Source organism: Mycotypha africana, assembly GCF_025528875.1.
Source record: "Mycotypha africana strain NRRL 2978 chromosome Unknown BDF20scaffold_4, whole genome shotgun sequence".
NCBI lineage: Eukaryota > Fungi > Mucoromycota > Mucoromycetes > Mucorales > Mycotyphaceae > Mycotypha > Mycotypha africana.
Genome location: NW_026515728.1, coordinates 1,156,599 through 1,172,666, shown reverse-complemented (window position 1 = coordinate 1,172,666; position 16,068 = coordinate 1,156,599). Strand labels below are relative to the sequence as shown.

Below are 16,068 nucleotides of genomic sequence, written 5' to 3'. Positions count from 1 at the left end.
AGGAATAAATAGAAGCTTCCTCTAATACTGTTTGTGTTCCCATGACACGTTGAAATTCTTGTGAGCTGTTATCCTATTGCCTTTACCCCAACATGTATTGGAAGAACTATTACTGCTAAGGACTATTACAAATAATGTCTTTGGAGGTATTTTAGTACCAGGCGGTATCTAATGGTATTCTATTGCCTTTGTATACGTAAAAATAACAACTTGTCGAATTTATCTATATCTATCGATCGATCTATCTACTGACTGTTAAGTGGTACAACAATCTCCTCATCGTGCTCTTCTGCTGGTGATGCTAATCTAGACAGGGTTAACGTTTGAGTGCCTACTCTCTTTTCTTGATCTGGACTATGCGTGATCCAGATGCATGTACGTCCTTGTAACGATTTTTCGACTAGCAGCGTAGTTTCAGGATCCAAAGCCGAGGTAGGTTCTATGCATACCCATTCCAGTAGTGGTGAGGTCCACTGTATTTTGCTGTCTGTTCTGTTTGTTTCTTTGCACTTACCATCTAAAAGCAAAATCTCTGGATTCAAAGCAAGAGCAACAGCTAGTTGACATCGTTGCATTTGACCACCCGACAAGAAAGACCAATTTTCATAAAAATGAGAAGCCGACAAATTCCAATCCATACCAATTTTGATCTAGTATCATTTTATGAAAGATAAGATGAGAGAAGAGAAGCAAAAAAAAAAAAAAACCAAAAAAACCAAAAGAATATCGTTATACGTTACTGGATCATCGAAATATTTTCCTTTTTGCGAGGCATATGATTTTGCCATATTGAACAAATCCATAGGCGTACCCGGATGAAGAGCAGGTCTTTGCGGGACGTACATCACTCTTGATCTCCAAATAGTAATTCCATAATGCGCAGGAGTCTTGCCGTACAAGTAAGTTTGTCCAGCTGTATACGGTTGAAGATGGGCTAAACATTTCAATAAAGTAGTCTTTCTAGCAGCGTTGGCCCAAAAACAAAAAATTCAAACAAGAAAAAATTGCATACAAACAACGACAAAACCCAGTAAAACACATGTTAATTGTGTTGTCTCTCCACTTATCAAAGAATCAATCAACAAAAAGCGTTTACCCTGCTCCACTAGGACCTCTTATAACAAGAGTATCTCCTTTTTCCAAAAAAATATGTACATCCTTGAATAACCAACGATCGCGATCGTCTAATTTTAACGAAATGCCTTTTGCCTCGAACATCTGCTTCTTCCGTCGAGAAACAGCAAAGAGGTTCAATAAAAAAGGTTCAAAAATAACCGAAAATAAGAAAGTTTTCGGGCTTTTTGCTGGATTTATCATCTCATCTTTAACACCATTCTTCTCATTACGTAAAGTAATATCGTCTATACAAACCGAGGAAGAAGGGAGATGAAGAGGGTCACTTACCAACGGAACTTGTGCGGATCACTATAGACCAGGTCCTATTGTAGTCTTTCTACGAAATACCTAGCTAAGTATCCTCAATACAACTGCTATACATCCTCATAACCTATTCATTTTGAAAATGATTGGGTGGCACAGGCATAAAGTTTTGATTGGTTTAAGATGTGTGTGTTTAGCAGTGGAAGTGAAAAAAAAAAAAAAGAAAATTGGGCGTGACCATAACCATGTCCTTTTCTATATACAGTAAAAAGATAATTTGCGACTTTCTAAGGGATGGTAAAAGGGGATACTTCTTTTACGTCTGTGCTTTTTCAAAGAAAAAAAAGAAAAATTGAAGAAAAGTGATGATGTCACTAATAAAGAAAAAGAAAAATGAAAAATGAAAATCATTCCTTTCTCTTTACGAATTTTTTTTTATTGCCTTATAAATTAGAAAAATGTGAACTGCAAACAACAAAAAAGCAACATTTTCATTTGCAGTTTCCAAATCCTATTATTTTTTTATTTTTTTTCTATTTTACAACTTCTTTTTCTTTTCTGATAGTTCGTTAGTAAAAAAACAGCAGTAGATACAACTTCTTCTTTCTGTGTTCTTTCTTTGTGTATCTCTCACTCTCAACTCACTCTCACAGCATATCTTAAAGCTTACCAACGAAACCCCTTTTTTCCTTTTCCTTGATTGTGGTTTGTTTTGTATCTTTACTCAATTTAGTACAATCCAGTTCATTTTTTTGTTTCAAAAAGAATGGCAGAGACAACAACAGCAAGTATCAATCAGCACAAAAGAAAGAGAAGCTGGGAAAAAGAATTTTACAAGAATGGCTATCCAAAAGAAGTGATTGTTATAGAAGACTCACCCACACCACCTCCACCTACCTGTACAACGTTGGTTAATAACAATACTGTTACGAGTAGGAGTAACAGTAACAGAACCTGCTTGCCTCCATTGCCACTTGTCGCTACCACAACAGACTCGTCATCGTCCACAAGTAGTCATGAGTCATTGAGTACCAACTACAACACTAGACAAATTGTTTTGGAACCTGATCCTAAACGAACAAAATATACTACTCAATCCTATCCATCGCATCCATATTACCCACAACAACAACAACAACAACAGCAGCAGCAGCAGCAGCAGCAGCAACAACAACACCAGCAAATACCTCCCTTAAATGCACAACCACCATCCATACCATCCCGTTACCCTCATCCAAATACAGCCCATCCTACAGCTACTAATAGTACAGATAATTTCATAAACCAAAGTAAGTGACGAAAACGTAGTATTAGGATGTATAGACGATGGAACTGATATCTTTTTTCCATTTTTCAACATAATCATAGGCATATTAGCATACCATTTATTTCCGAGTACTTTATACTCCTCACCGAACCCACCACCCCAACTACCATCTGCTCCACCACCCCCACAAGCACCGCCGGTACCTGCGTCATCAGCACTACAGTCCGCAAATAACATCTCACAAATAATACAACAGAGACCTCAGCTAACACCACCATTACCGCCACCACCACCGGCAGTAGCACCTCTTGAAACCACGACGAATACTGCAAATTCTACTACTAATACTACTACCACTACTAATAATTTACATATCAAACACACTGCCTCCACAGCAAAGAATGTGAACGAAGTAAGTACATACACTACAGAAAAGATAAATGATACACTTTTTTTTTTCTCACCCACCCCTTCTCTCGCCAAAAAAAAAAAAAAGCCTTGCGATGATAGAGATGGACATTATATCGTCAGATTACATCAATCTCTCACCAGTCAATACCAAATCGTCAAATTATTAGGGCAAGGCACATTTGGTAAAGTAGTGCAATGCTACGACCATGTGCGAAGAACCTATTGCGCCATCAAAATTATTCGTGCTGTATCTAAATACCGAGACGCCAGCAAAATTGAAATTAGAGTCTTGGACACATTAAAACAGCACGACCCTTTGAATTTAAACAAATGCATTCATTTAATTGAATGGTTTGATTATCAAAATCATATCTGTATGGTATTTGAATTACTAGGCCAATCTGTTTTTGATTATTTGAAATCTGTACAATTTCGACCCTTTACCGCTCAACAGATACAGCATTTAGCCAAACAGTTACTCACCAGTGTAGCATGTAAGTTTTTTTTTTCCAAGCATATGACCTGTACTGATGGAGGGGAACCTCTAACACTCTTCTACCCCGTTTGTATTTGTTCACATTAAACCTAGTTTTGCATGATTTGAAATTGGTTCACACCGATTTGAAACCCGAGAATATTTTACTTGTACGCCCACCGACCACCACAACCACCGCTACCACTGCTACTACGACAGCTACTACCCATGCTGCAGCTGCTGCTAGTGCTTTTCGTTCCAATACATCGTCTACAACGATGACTTCTGTATCGGCAGCTTCTTCTATCCATTCTCTACCGAATAATTATCATAATCCTGTATTAATAGACGATGATGATGACGACGACGACGACGACAACGATGATGAAGGCAACGATGTGAACGAACAACAACAAATAGAGGAAGAATTTACAGCAGATATCCGTCTGATCGACTTTGGTTCAGCAACATTTGAGCAAGATTATCATTCGGCGGTGGTATCTACCCGTCACTATCGTGCGCCAGAAATTATTCTAGGTATAGGTTGGTCCTATCCTTGTGATATGTGGTCGATTGGTTGTATCCTGGTCGAATTTTTTACAGGTGATGCTCTCTTTCAAACTCACGATAATTTAGAACATCTGTGTATGATGGCCACTGTGTTAGGACAGATTCCTCTACGTATGAAGCAGAAAGCGAGCAAGGAAGCACAACAAAAGTTCTTTACAAGAGATGCTAGTAAAAGCTTAAGGAACTATAATCGTCAGCAATTCCTTAAGAAATTTGGCAGAACCGTGAAACCATTAGAGGTGAGTATTTCATCAAAACTGACACTCTATTATATACAGGCTGTCAGCTGAAACAATAACCATTTATATTCCATGCATCATAGGAAATTATTCCGGCTACAAACATTTACAATACCTATTTACTGGATTTACTCAAAAAGTTACTGGTCTATGAACCCGAGAAACGTCTTACTGCTCGTGAGGCACTTCGCCATCCTTTCTTCCAAATATAAAAAAATGAAGACATGCATTATCTATTGTCTTTAGAGAAAAAGAGAAAAAAAAAAAAAAAAAATTAAAAAAACATCCTTATACATATGTATCCCTCTCACTTTTCTTTCTTTGTTCATACATTATCACCCTATTATATATCAATAACTATGAATAGGTTATTCCCAATTTTTTCCTTTTTTTTTTTTTTTTTTTTTTTTCTTTTTTAAAAAAAGAAATAAATCATATTATGTGTACAGCAAAAATCTTGAAAGCTGAAAGCAACAAGATTTGTTTTATTGTTTGGTTTTTCATCCATAATAACATTGTATGGGACATGCTTATGCCATAGGTATATAAAAATGAATGCAGTATGGTTTGCAGAAAATAAGAATCATACAAAATAAATAGGTGCGGAGGCGACATTAACTCTTGTTTTTTTTTTTTTACAATCCTGCTTTGACTAAGGCTTCCTCCATCCATGCTTTTAATATAGGTTTGGTGTTGAAAAGTTCGATGATTTCACTCTCTTGTACGTTTAGATGCAACCTCTTTGATTTGTCATCTTTACCAGATAGTTGAATGATACTGTAAGATTCCAATAATGACAGTACATCATTTAATTCTGTTCTTGACACAGTAGGAATTTTGGCCTCTGTATGACGGCAAAGCTTTGTGTATTTCTCATGGAATGCGCTTAGTGTAAATTGACCCTTATCGTTGCTTTTAGTAACAGTACGCATCATGAGCAGCATCACACCCAGCACGACTTGATGTTGCAAATTGAGTTGCTTTAACTTCTGCTGTGTGCCATTGAATACACTTCCCGTCACTTTCAGAATATGAACCACAGTAATATTCACCACCGAAGGTAAGGAGGCTGCTGTAGTTGATGTTCCTGTGGCTACTGCTGTTGCTTCAATATCCTTACTCTTCTTTGACAAAATGGCATCCTTTGGAGAGACATGAGTACCATTACTATTTTGAACCCCCAGCACTTTTCTCTTTTGCTCCATTTCCACTAATTCGATCGCTTGTCGACAGATATCGAGCGCAATACGGAGATCGCCCATAGCTGCTGCTACTTTGCGTGCACATATCTCGATCGCTTTCTCTTGAAACAGTAACTTTTGTTGTGGCGATCTCTGCTCTTCTTTCTTCTCTTCTTTCTTCTCTTCTGTTTCCGCTTCTTCTTCCTCTTTCAAAAACGTAGCCAGTCGATCACGAATAATCTCTGTAATTTCTTCCACTTTGTAAGGATTGAAATTCAATAACTCTGGTGTGATATTTTTGGCTCGTAATCGAGGTAAAATGCGATCGGTCAAATCCAAAGCATTCGCAATACCAATCAATACCAACCTCGACTTGGGACTATGGGCCCATTCGAATAATTTGTACAACACTTGCTGGTCTCTTGTGATCAAAGAGTCAATTTCATCCAAAACAACAATGTAAAGTAACTCCTTCTTACGGTTGCTGCTGGTGGTATGACGAGCAGTAAAGCATTCTTCTGCTTGTTGAATAGTAGCATCTGTCGCTGTAGACTTCAAAGGTTGATTGAATCGTTCCAATAGAGTTGAGTAAACCATCTTGGGTTCAGTGATGGTCATACAATTCACAACTGCCACCTTCACCGTATGCGTTTTCAGTGATCGATGGGCGGATTCTTGGTTACGCATGATTTCATTCAACATGGCTGTTTTGCCCGTGCCTGGCATACCCGAGATATAAAGCCCACCGGGTTGATTATTCAATACATGTTTTTTCCAAAACGTCATCATATAATTTCGTTCTTCTTCTCGACCAATTAGGCGGGCTGGAATAGCTGTTCGACGGAAAATAGCCTTGGCTCGTTGAAAGACAGTGGTGTTCTTTCTGGACTTATCTGTATCATTGGGTGAAGGTGAACGAACCGCCTTTTCCGTATCGACTATTAAACATTCATGAAATATTAGCAAAAAGGTTCAGATCATGTTGATTAGGTTGGGCCTTCATACTTTTCGTTTCTTTCAAATCTTTTGTAATATCCCTTATTTTAGTATTTTCATCTCCATTTGAGTTTCTGTTTTTGCTACTCAGTGCTGTTGCCCTTTTTTTTACAGATGGAGTGTAGACTTTTTCTGGTATATTTTCTTTGTCGTCTGTTGTTTTTCTCTTTGTACCTGAAACAACCATAATGAAGAGTTAATACCCAAAAGCTGGAAACAAAGTGTCTTATAGATTGTTCCTTACGTGTTCTGCTTTCTACTACTGTACGAGTGCTTGAACGACTTCTTGTCAACATAGCGTAATGTACAATTGTCAATGTGAAGCTTGATGCTGAGCGAAGAAAACTAAAAAAGGAGGAAATCAGGTTCCACTAGAAAGATTTTTCTTAGTCTGCTTTAAAAAAGAAAAAGCAGACGCGTCGACGCGTCACAACTGCCCGTTTAGGATAGAAAATCAAGGTACGAATAGCTCTCCTACTTTTTAAACACAGAGTGAGACAAATTTCATCAGATCAAAAAAGTCCAAACAGCAACAGATTTCAAATACCAATTTATTAAGACGGCCGATAGGCTAGCCGATCGCATTCAATGTAATAGTTTGAGTTTTAACGATCAGATTCTATATCACAGATAGATACGCATACGATGAGCAATAGAAAGCATGCTTTACGAAGGCTACAACTGGTATTCTCAATGATAACAATGTTAGTGACAGAAGGGATTTGCACCATTGTGATTCTTTTGCCATGACTTCCAGTTCACTATAATTGAATTTGGAACAGAATAGACCATTGATACGGGAGAAACTGGCACGGGGTTTAGACTGAAACTAAAAAAATATTGCAATTTGATCTTTCTGTAACTCATAGCTATTCTCAAAAATTGCACACAACTGCAAAACCCAATTGAGAAAAATGGTGAATATAAGAAAGATGAAACTTCCCAATTGGTAGGCAGGCTTGATTTGCCTTTTGATCAAACCACCTGTGACAACAAGAAACTTTTCACAATGAACATTGGTATCCGCAGAATCAATTGTGTGAATAAAAAAGGTCGTCTATTTTAGCGATTGTTCACTGAAAGAGATCGGAAGAAAGTAGAAAAAAAAAAAGCATAGTATGGGACCATTTCGTCACTGGGAAGTACACTAGAAACAGATCAAAGCATTTAGCGCAAATTATTGTCTTCATAAGGCAATATTATATTAAAGAAAATAAACAAAGAATATTATCCACATTCTCGTTGCTGAAAAGTCATATCTTTTAAAATTTATAAAACTGTTATTTTAAACGTACGATTTATTGTATGTAACAGTATAATTAGCATAAGTTAATCTTCACCAATAGATGTTCACCAATTTATTGCTAAATAATCACATCAAGTTCAAGCTGATGACCATAAAAGCATTTTTTCATTGAAAGTTCACCAATACTAAAGTCCTCTGAAAGGCCATATACATTATAAGATCGAACAACGAATTGAGAAAGATATTAAGCCATAGTACAAAGCCAAAGTGCCTTTCCTGCCAATTTTAAGTATATGATGTCTAATGATTAAAATATGTTTCGAATGAACAAGGGTTGCTATCAGAACCAGCAAATTGGAGAACGACGAGACCTTTATCTTCAATTAAGCACCATAACATCAAGTTAGACCAACAATGAATTGAAAATCATTTAAAAGACTCGGAGGAAAGAAGGAGACGCAGACAATGACCACCATTCATTGCCATTTTCCGTGAAAAGTAGAGCCGTAGTATAAGCAGAACGAAAGAAGATGCAGTAGAAAATTCTTGTCTACCAAAATATACCAGCAGTATGTCAGTATAATTGCAGATAATAACAGGACAACAAATTCCTACAGCCCCTCAGTAGGAATGACGATAGATTGACCATGGTTGACTACTTGTATATGTGGTTCACAAGCACACATATAGGTATAATAAGAGGATAGCACCTTATCAAAGAGTCACCGCTTCATTGGTATTCAGATACCATAGATAAAAACTGTCTGTAAAGAATCAACAACCTGACGGTTGACAAACACATAATCTCCAAAGAGTAAAAACCACCAAACTCCTAAACGATAGGAGAAATTAATCCTCAGAGAGTGAAGGACCACCAAACTTCCAAAGTATAGGAAAGATTAATCACCAGGATTTTCGATACTTGGAAAATCAGACGCCGGTTTCTGTAAGATGAACATCCACACTTACAGAAATAAAAAGAAAATAAACTAAAGAACAAAATAGAATACAGAAAATGATTGAAAAGATAAGATAAAGTATTTGTTTTCCTAATAGTAATGGGTGAAGAACTTACATTATTAAAAAAGAAAGCATTAAGTCTTAATTTATAACAAAAAAAAAATGAGAACATGCCCCATACTGCGAACAGTATATGCCTTCCCAAAACCCGTAATAGCAAGATTACACACTATTACTGCATGGTTCTCATTTTTTTTTTTTTTTTTGACAGCAGATGGTAATGGTAGTGTTGATAGTGGCAAGTGGTGATGGTGTGAGTGGCGATGGTGGAAGAGTGAGTGGCGATGGTGGAAGAGTGAATGGCGACGGTGTGGTGATGGAGGAGTGAGCGGCGGGTGGTGGTGGAGGCGTTGTTATAACAATAATCTTTCGATTATTCAAGTCTTGCAACAAGCTTTCTTAGCTTTGGGCCAGTAGCCTTCCAGACTCTTCCATGATGAACCTTCATGAAGGAGAGCGAGCGAGCAGGAATCATCGTTACATCGAAAGTAACGGAATTTGAGAGGGGCGGGATGAGAGCTTGACAGGGATCACAAGCAGGTGCATCAACAGACATAGAACTATCTTCGATGTCCGCAGCAGCAGCCATTACAATGTCCTCCAAAACGGGTGACAAGATAAGCGGGCTAACGTAATCCACCAAGGAATCGGGTCTTGAGCCTGAGACACCAAATTCCTCTGCTGAAATGAAACTCAAGGGAGGAGACAAATCACCAAGAGAAAACAAGTCAGCGGGTGAACCAGAAGATCCTTCCATTACAATGTCCTCCTCTATTAAGATGGGCTGTGAATCACCACTAGCTGTATCCATCAAAATATCCTCAACCATTGTAATGTTCGTCGAAACACTAAGTGAATCTTCCGAAAAGCTACCGGTAAAAGAACCTGTCACTGAAGTAAATGCATCAGGAAAGTAGCTTGAACGATATTCTTCTTCATCAACAATCATGGAAACGGGTGAGAATGCAGGTGCCGAAACAGAGCTGTAATCCCAATCCATCGTTCCCTGAGCAGATCGCTGAGAACGCTGCTGACGACGGTGAATGCGGCTGGCCTTGCCCAAATAATGAGCAATACAAGTACATCGGTCAAGTCTGTAGACTTTGCTGGAATCACCAGCGCGACGATGACTGATACGCATACGCAAGCGAGCACACAAACCGGGCTTGATACCACGTCGAAAGTAGGGGACCGTTGAGCCAGATGAAATGCAATACGAAATAAAAGTTTGAACCATCCAACTACCATCAACAAAAGTTGCTGGCAAATTGAATACTTCAGGCTGAACCATAACAGATATTTCAGATACTGCAGAAACCGGAGCGGATACAACAGCCGTTGCAAGTTTACTAGCACTACGACTAACAACCGGGGCCCAACACCAACTCAATCGTTGACGAAGAGCAGCGGATGTAGTTGAACAGGTAGGCATAGCAAAACGACTGTTGCTTCCAGAATAAAACGTTTCAGCACTGGCGGAAGCAAAAGCACGGGCATGAGAACGAATTTCTTCTTCAGCACGCTTCAGATGACAAGTCAATCTTTCCAGGTTTCTTTCACCTTCACCATTATATAGCCGGCTGCAAAGGGTATGGAGTTCAGGCGAACCTTCCTCCCATAAGAGGATGCAAAAACCATATAAAGAGAGAGCCCAATGTGATAATATCAGCATAGAATTCTTGCAAAAGCAGAGAGCGGCGAGAGCGGAATACCAGAGAAGGTTGAGCAACACGTTGTAGGCCAACGTGGCAAAGGAGAGAGCAAAAGAGACGGCGAACGAGCGCAAAGGACAGAGACAGGAAAAGAAGAGAAAGTCGCAAAACTCAGCAAAGATGCTGGCTATAAAGCTTAGTATAAGCAGCGGTAACATTCTTAAAGTTATTGTAGAAAGAAAGAAAAAGAAACGGCTTCATTTTCTCTTTATATAAACAAAAAATACGCGTGTGTTTCCTCATGTGGTTTCTGTAGGCCCAATAGAAATGCACTCACTTCACACTATTTATCCTATATACGTTTCCAAGCACTCACTTACAGTGTTTGTGCGATCTATCGCCGTCGATTTAAATTGAAGTGCGAACTTTAAACGCTTGACAGTGAGATTTTTGTGCTAACTTACATAGCTCTTCATATGAGGGATTTAATAAAGTTTGCGATAAATCCCTCACTATGCATTTTACGCCCACTATGTGTACCCAGCTCCAAATCAGTGTTGTATAACACAACGTATATAACGCTAAATGATAATTTATTACTTTACGGTTCAACTGTTTCAAATTAAGTCAAATTGATCATTTTCACGCCAACCTATCTACTTATTCTTCTGGTCTTTGTTCTATGTATTCGTGTTCCTTCTTCAAAGGCGTCGTTACTGCATCACAGCGCCAACAGTCAGAAAGCTTTGTCGTTCTTATTTTTAAAGCTTCTCTACGGTTTGATGAGTTTTCCTAAAATGCCTCGTAATCAAGGAGGCGATTTTCACAGCAAGGTTGACGACACATTAATTATTGTATCACAGTGGTGATAAACAAAAGCAAAAAAGGCAAGAAAAGTAGAGGGAGGAAGATAATCAGCTCACTGAATTCAACTTGATCCTATTATTCCTTGTGCTATACCTTTTTGTTCTAGCCTTGTTGCTTTTCGACTGACAGCTGAAAGTAGTTATAGCGCATCGTTGCTGTCGTAATCTCTCTGCTTCTGCTGCTCCAAGTTTTTCATTTCTTTTCAAACGACTATATAAATTCAACCAAAGAGATATATATAAATATATGTGTATACAGTTAATGCTCATAGCTGTACTGATTTAAAGCTGCTGTCATAGACTGGTGAACCGTTTTTTATAGATGCAGCTTACCGCTCCTTTTGACCTTTCTTTTGATGAATCAATCTCAATTCTTGCCATTGGACGTGTTCTGCGTCTAGCAGAGACTCTGATATTTTGTGCTGCTGCTCCTCCGTCAAATGAGTAGCATATTCTTTCTCATTCTCTTCGTTATCTTCAGCATCTGTTGAGATCAAATATTGTGCTATCATTCCCAGAGAACACTAGATGGGATGGGACAATGAGAGTAAGAAACGTGTATAGAATCTTACCGGATAATGTTTGAGAACCCAATCGCAGTCTGTGACTGACCCTTTCATACATATCTTTATCCATTGGGCTGATAAGTAGTCTTTTTTCTTCGATATCAAAATTATATTGAGATGATGGACGATTTAAAGCGACGTGAAAAGAAAAGCTAATGACTTTTTAATCTTCGTTTACAATGATTAATGACGAATACAGTATCATATTTAAGTCGACAGTATTGTAATTAATGCTTGACAAAATTGATATAGAAAAGTATTCACGTGGTATACTCCATGCGCTTTATTTTATTCTGCTTATTTATCTATAGACAAACATCAGTGCAGCAGCAAAGATATGTGTGTCTTTTAAGGGCGCTTTGATTGGGGGGGGGGGTAAATCCATGTAAAATACAGATGATGGGCGTTTAGATGAAAGAAGAACAAAGTATTTAGAAGGACCAGGGCAATAAAATACTACACCTTGCGGATAAGGATCCTTATCACGCGCTTCCCAACCACGACCATTTTCTGGTCCTCTCATGATGTTTATGGATGGTTCCAATTGTAGATCTATGCCTTTTTGATAGAATTCATGGCCCATGTATTCATCACAAGCTCGACTAAAATTTTGTACGATGAAAGAACAATATGGATGCTCGCAAAACGAACAGTAACGTTATTTGCATAATGTTTACCCATGGGGCCATCTTACAAACAAAGAGACGGGAAATCATTGTTTGTCATTGGGTGAGTATTACTTATACAGCTACCACCTTTCCAATATAACAACGTTGGTTTATCGACTTTTTGTTCCAGGCACATTGATTAATGAGTCTGTTAACATAATCATGGACTTCACTCCGTGAAAGAATCTTTTATCTTGGCCTGAACCACATTGGCAGCATTGGCGATCAACAAAGCGATACAGCAGCAATGATAGTAATAGCATGAATGATGGTCAAATTGTACTTCTATGTGCAATCTGACGACGAACAGATTACAGATGAAAGGTTCAATTCAATAAATCACTAATATAGTCCTCGAGACCTATTGTTAGATTCACCGTTCCGATCTTTTTCTGTTAAAAAAAAAATTAAAGGACCTTTTGCGTCCTTTGGAGTTGCACAGGACCTTTATCTGATTTAAAGGTTGGTGTTGCAGTTGCTAAAAAGTCCCGATATATTAAGCGATATAGCTGTTTGTTGTGATGGACTCAGAAAATGCGCGACCAGTATCTTTTTTCTTCCCATGGTAACTGGGATGATACCATGTCATTCTCACAGAAATGATAAAGGATAGCCTTTTTTCAGTGTGCTCGCAATACCTTGTAACTATGACTATGATTACCAACTTGAATGATGTGATAGAATGATATCAATGTACATTCATTCTACTACTGTTGAGGAATTGGACTGTCTGTCTCAGTTACATCAATACAGATTTCTACATTTTGCGTTACATTATATTTTTATTGTCCCCTGAATCAGTGAACCATTAAGTTACACGCATAATTGTAAGCAGAAAATTATTCGTTTTTTAACCAGCGATTGAAGGATTTCCTGATAAAATCATTACAGTGCGTATTCATGTTGAACATGCAAATGAAATACGCGAATTGGCATCAAACGGAAGGTTTATTGTTTGTTCTGTTCAAATTTTTCCCCTTCTCTTTTTTTTTTGAAGAGTAGGTTGTGACATCGTTTGTGCTACACAAAAAGTTGAAAGTTGTGCACATTGAGACTCTCATTCCAATATTTTATTCTGATCACATATTAGATGATAGACACCTCGAAGACACGTAATCTTTAATAGTCATACTGATTGCTTTATCTATTTTCTTTCTTTCAATTTGAAGTATATTATGTAAGACGTTGTTTTTTGACTTAGGCTGCATATTCAATTACTCAACAATTGTACTTTTTTGTCTTGAATGAGTACATAGCTCATTATGTTCTGATCAGTCGGAAAATCATACTATCAATCATCAGAAAAGAAAAGAAGGAGGCAGATGCTTAGATTTATTGGTACTTCTGCAAAATATGATAGAAAGACAGAGGGAGAGGAGAGAGAGTGAGGGACTACAAAAAAAGTACGTGTTAACGTCTAAAAAATGGGTAATGTTGTGTGTATAAATGATATTTGGCAAAATAATAGTAAAGATTAAAGAAGAACATTAAAAAGTTGAAATTATTAAGTATTATTTCTTTTTGGCAAGAGGATGATCGGACGGTGTTAATAATTCGAAACTGCATAATAATTCTTCGCTCACACTCATGATGGCACCAAAATTATCAAATTCACCGCAATAATTAGGCGCACTGAAGACTGTAACTAACGTACGTTCATTGAAGAATTGGTATCCATCTTCGACCACCATGTGAGCTCTACAGACTAAATCCAAGTCGAACTTGGCCAGGAACTCGTTGATGACTTTTTTACCAAAACAGTAAGATACGCCTCTTTCATTATCTTCCCAGTCGACTGGAATATCAGCAGGATCAGCCCATAGTAAGTCGTTCAATAAGCCATAGTCAGGCACATCCGTGGGACGTTGAATATTTCGAATATCGTCCATACTGTGTAAGGACGGCGATAATCCGCCATGAACGCAAAAGATTTTACCTGCAACCAATCCTGCAATGGGTAACGTGTTGAAAACATCTACAAATGTTCGCCACATTTTTGGACTAAGACGGCGTTTACATTCATCATAAAAGCCATAAACTATGTAGATTTACAAAATAAAGGTTAGAATGTGTCGTTGTTGCTGCTACTATCGTCCAGTGTTGGCTGACCATCCCATCCCCCCCCTTTTTTTCTATGCCCCTTTTCGCCCTTATTCCATTATTGAATTCACGGACCTTTGGTAACATTAGCTGATTCATGATTTCCTCTGAGAATAAAGAAATTTTCTGGATATTTGATTTTATAGCATAGCAATAACAAAAACGTCTCTAGACTTTGCTTTCCTCTATCAACATAGTCTCCTAAGAATAAATAATTGGCCGCTGGAGGAAAGCCTCCCATTTCAAACAGTCTTATCAAATCTGTATATTGCCCATGTGTGTCACCCACAATTTTTACAGGTGCTGATAATTCCAGTAAGGACTATGAGTGCGTGATGATTAAAAACCAAGAACATGTTTAGTAACCCATTACATAGTACTAAATGCTGCTAATGCTTCCCACCCCCACTTCTTCCATGAACTAAGACGGATGGAACTTACAGGCTGACTTAAAAATATTTCCATTGCTGCTCTACAAATAGCTGTAACTTCAGAATTCTTCAAGCATAATTGTTTGGATACTTTTGAAGCATAACCAGCATCTAATAGGCGTCGAATATAATCGTCAATCTGGACAATGCCTTGTGTCATACTCATCATTGAATTTACAGTGAGTTGGTTCATCGAGCTGACAGTCAATTGGTTATTATTATCGATATCGTTCACATCTAACGTTTGTCCAGTAGGTTTTCTTGGTGGCCAAAAATCGGACTGAGCCAAAAGTTTATGCTGCTGTGGATGAGCTACTTTGCCCATGAAAGCATCTCTATTTTGAATTGTGTCTTGTTCACTGTCCTCTGCAGCTTCCTGGCTTCCTACAGCTGCTCCATTGCCACTTCCACTACCACCCACAGGATAGTCAGGGTTGAGTTGAGACAGTGCATTGTTGTTATTAGTACTATTAGTGTTTTGCTGCTGTGCTTGTTGTTGCTGATTTCGACGATGTTGAGAGGAAGTAATCAAAATAGAATTGATGGACTGTGCCGTATTTACACTGTATTCATTATCACTTGTTATTGATTGTTTGCCTTGCGGCGGTATCTGTGAAGACTGCCTTCTATTATTCTGCACCGAGCCAGATTTAGTCTTTTCCTTAAGTTTATTCTTTTTCTTCGAAATTTGATTTCCCATGAGAAGGGTTGGTCGTGATTAAATATTGAATAAATAAATAGAGAAAGAAGAAAAGGGAAACTTTTCTCTTATTCTCGTCTTTCCGTCACAAAGCAAGTTACGCGGGAATTGAAATAAGCAGAAGAAAAAAACGTAAACAAAGCTAATGCGTTCTTTTTTTTAACCAATAAATATCAATCGTAATTGAGACGTTACAAGTATTGAATTGAGAAAAATTTATGTCAAAATTCTTGCTTGCCTACATCTGACATTGGATCATTGAAAGCAAAGACCAAAGGTCAGTTCGCTTTTAAGTTCATC

At 38.0% G+C, this 16,068-nt stretch overlaps 6 protein-coding genes across 6 annotated transcripts; 1 reads left to right on the top strand and 5 right to left on the bottom strand.

Annotated features, from left to right (window-relative positions):
- Positions 1-245: 245 nt before the first annotated feature.
- BDF20DRAFT_912251 (P-loop containing nucleoside triphosphate hydrolase protein) lies at positions 246-1,218 on the bottom strand (the record flags this gene model as incomplete). The annotated part of the gene is made up of 4 exons (XM_053083935.1): positions 246-439; positions 515-650; positions 741-960; positions 1,097-1,218. 4 exons carry the CDS (start codon positions 1,216-1,218, stop codon positions 246-248), a joined length of 672 nt encoding a protein of 223 aa, XP_052937273.1.
- A 928-nt stretch (positions 1,219-2,146) lies between these two features.
- On the top strand, positions 2,147-4,554 carry BDF20DRAFT_912250 (kinase-like domain-containing protein; the record flags this gene model as incomplete). The annotated part of the gene is made up of 5 exons (XM_053083934.1): positions 2,147-2,669; positions 2,749-3,059; positions 3,144-3,552; positions 3,648-4,342; positions 4,426-4,554. The coding sequence occupies 5 exons, from the start codon at positions 2,147-2,149 to the stop codon at positions 4,552-4,554; spliced, it is 2,067 nt and encodes a 688-aa protein (XP_052937272.1).
- A 229-nt stretch (positions 4,555-4,783) lies between these two features.
- On the bottom strand, positions 4,784-6,873 carry BDF20DRAFT_864675 (P-loop containing nucleoside triphosphate hydrolase protein). The gene is made up of 3 exons (XM_053080749.1): positions 6,764-6,873; positions 6,529-6,693; positions 4,784-6,461 (listed from the first exon to the last, which is right to left on the bottom strand). Exons 1-3 carry the CDS (start codon positions 6,813-6,815, stop codon positions 4,978-4,980), a joined length of 1,701 nt encoding a protein of 566 aa, XP_052937271.1. The 5' UTR covers positions 6,816-6,873; the 3' UTR covers positions 4,784-4,977.
- Positions 6,874-9,158: 2,285 nt separating this feature from the next.
- BDF20DRAFT_912248 (uncharacterized protein) lies at positions 9,159-10,457 on the bottom strand (the record flags this gene model as incomplete). The annotated part of the gene is made up of 1 exon (XM_053083933.1): positions 9,159-10,457. The coding sequence occupies one exon, from the start codon at positions 10,455-10,457 to the stop codon at positions 9,159-9,161; it is 1,299 nt and encodes a 432-aa protein (XP_052937270.1).
- Positions 10,458-11,097: 640 nt separating this feature from the next.
- On the bottom strand, positions 11,098-11,939 carry BDF20DRAFT_912247 (uncharacterized protein; the record flags this gene model as incomplete). Its single annotated transcript, XM_053083932.1, has 4 exons — positions 11,098-11,209; positions 11,398-11,514; positions 11,637-11,787; positions 11,876-11,939. The coding sequence occupies 4 exons, from the start codon at positions 11,937-11,939 to the stop codon at positions 11,098-11,100; spliced, it is 444 nt and encodes a 147-aa protein (XP_052937269.1).
- Positions 11,940-14,048: 2,109 nt separating this feature from the next.
- BDF20DRAFT_817518 (serine/threonine-protein phosphatase PP-Z) lies at positions 14,049-15,768 on the bottom strand (the record flags this gene model as incomplete). The annotated part of the gene is made up of 4 exons (XM_053077264.1): positions 14,049-14,575; positions 14,713-14,959; positions 15,079-15,419; positions 15,486-15,768. 4 exons carry the CDS (start codon positions 15,766-15,768, stop codon positions 14,049-14,051), a joined length of 1,398 nt encoding a protein of 465 aa, XP_052937268.1.
- Positions 15,769-16,068: the final 300 nt, after the last annotated feature.

What these genes read in the sequence shown, in the direction of transcription:
- BDF20DRAFT_864675 (XM_053080749.1), bottom strand. Translation starts at nt 6,815, where the DNA reads ATGTTGACAAGAAGTCGTTCAAGCACTCGTACAGTAGTAGAAAGCAGA. An exon ending in AGTAGTAGAAAGCAGAACAC is followed by an intron (nt 6,694 to 6,763) that starts GTAAGGAACAAT and finishes TGGTTGTTTCAG; the next exon opens with GTACAAAGAGAAAAACAACA. An exon ending in AGATTTGAAAGAAACGAAAA is followed by an intron (nt 6,462 to 6,528) that starts GTATGAAGGCCC and finishes AATGTTTAATAG; the next exon opens with TCGATACGGAAAAGGCGGTT.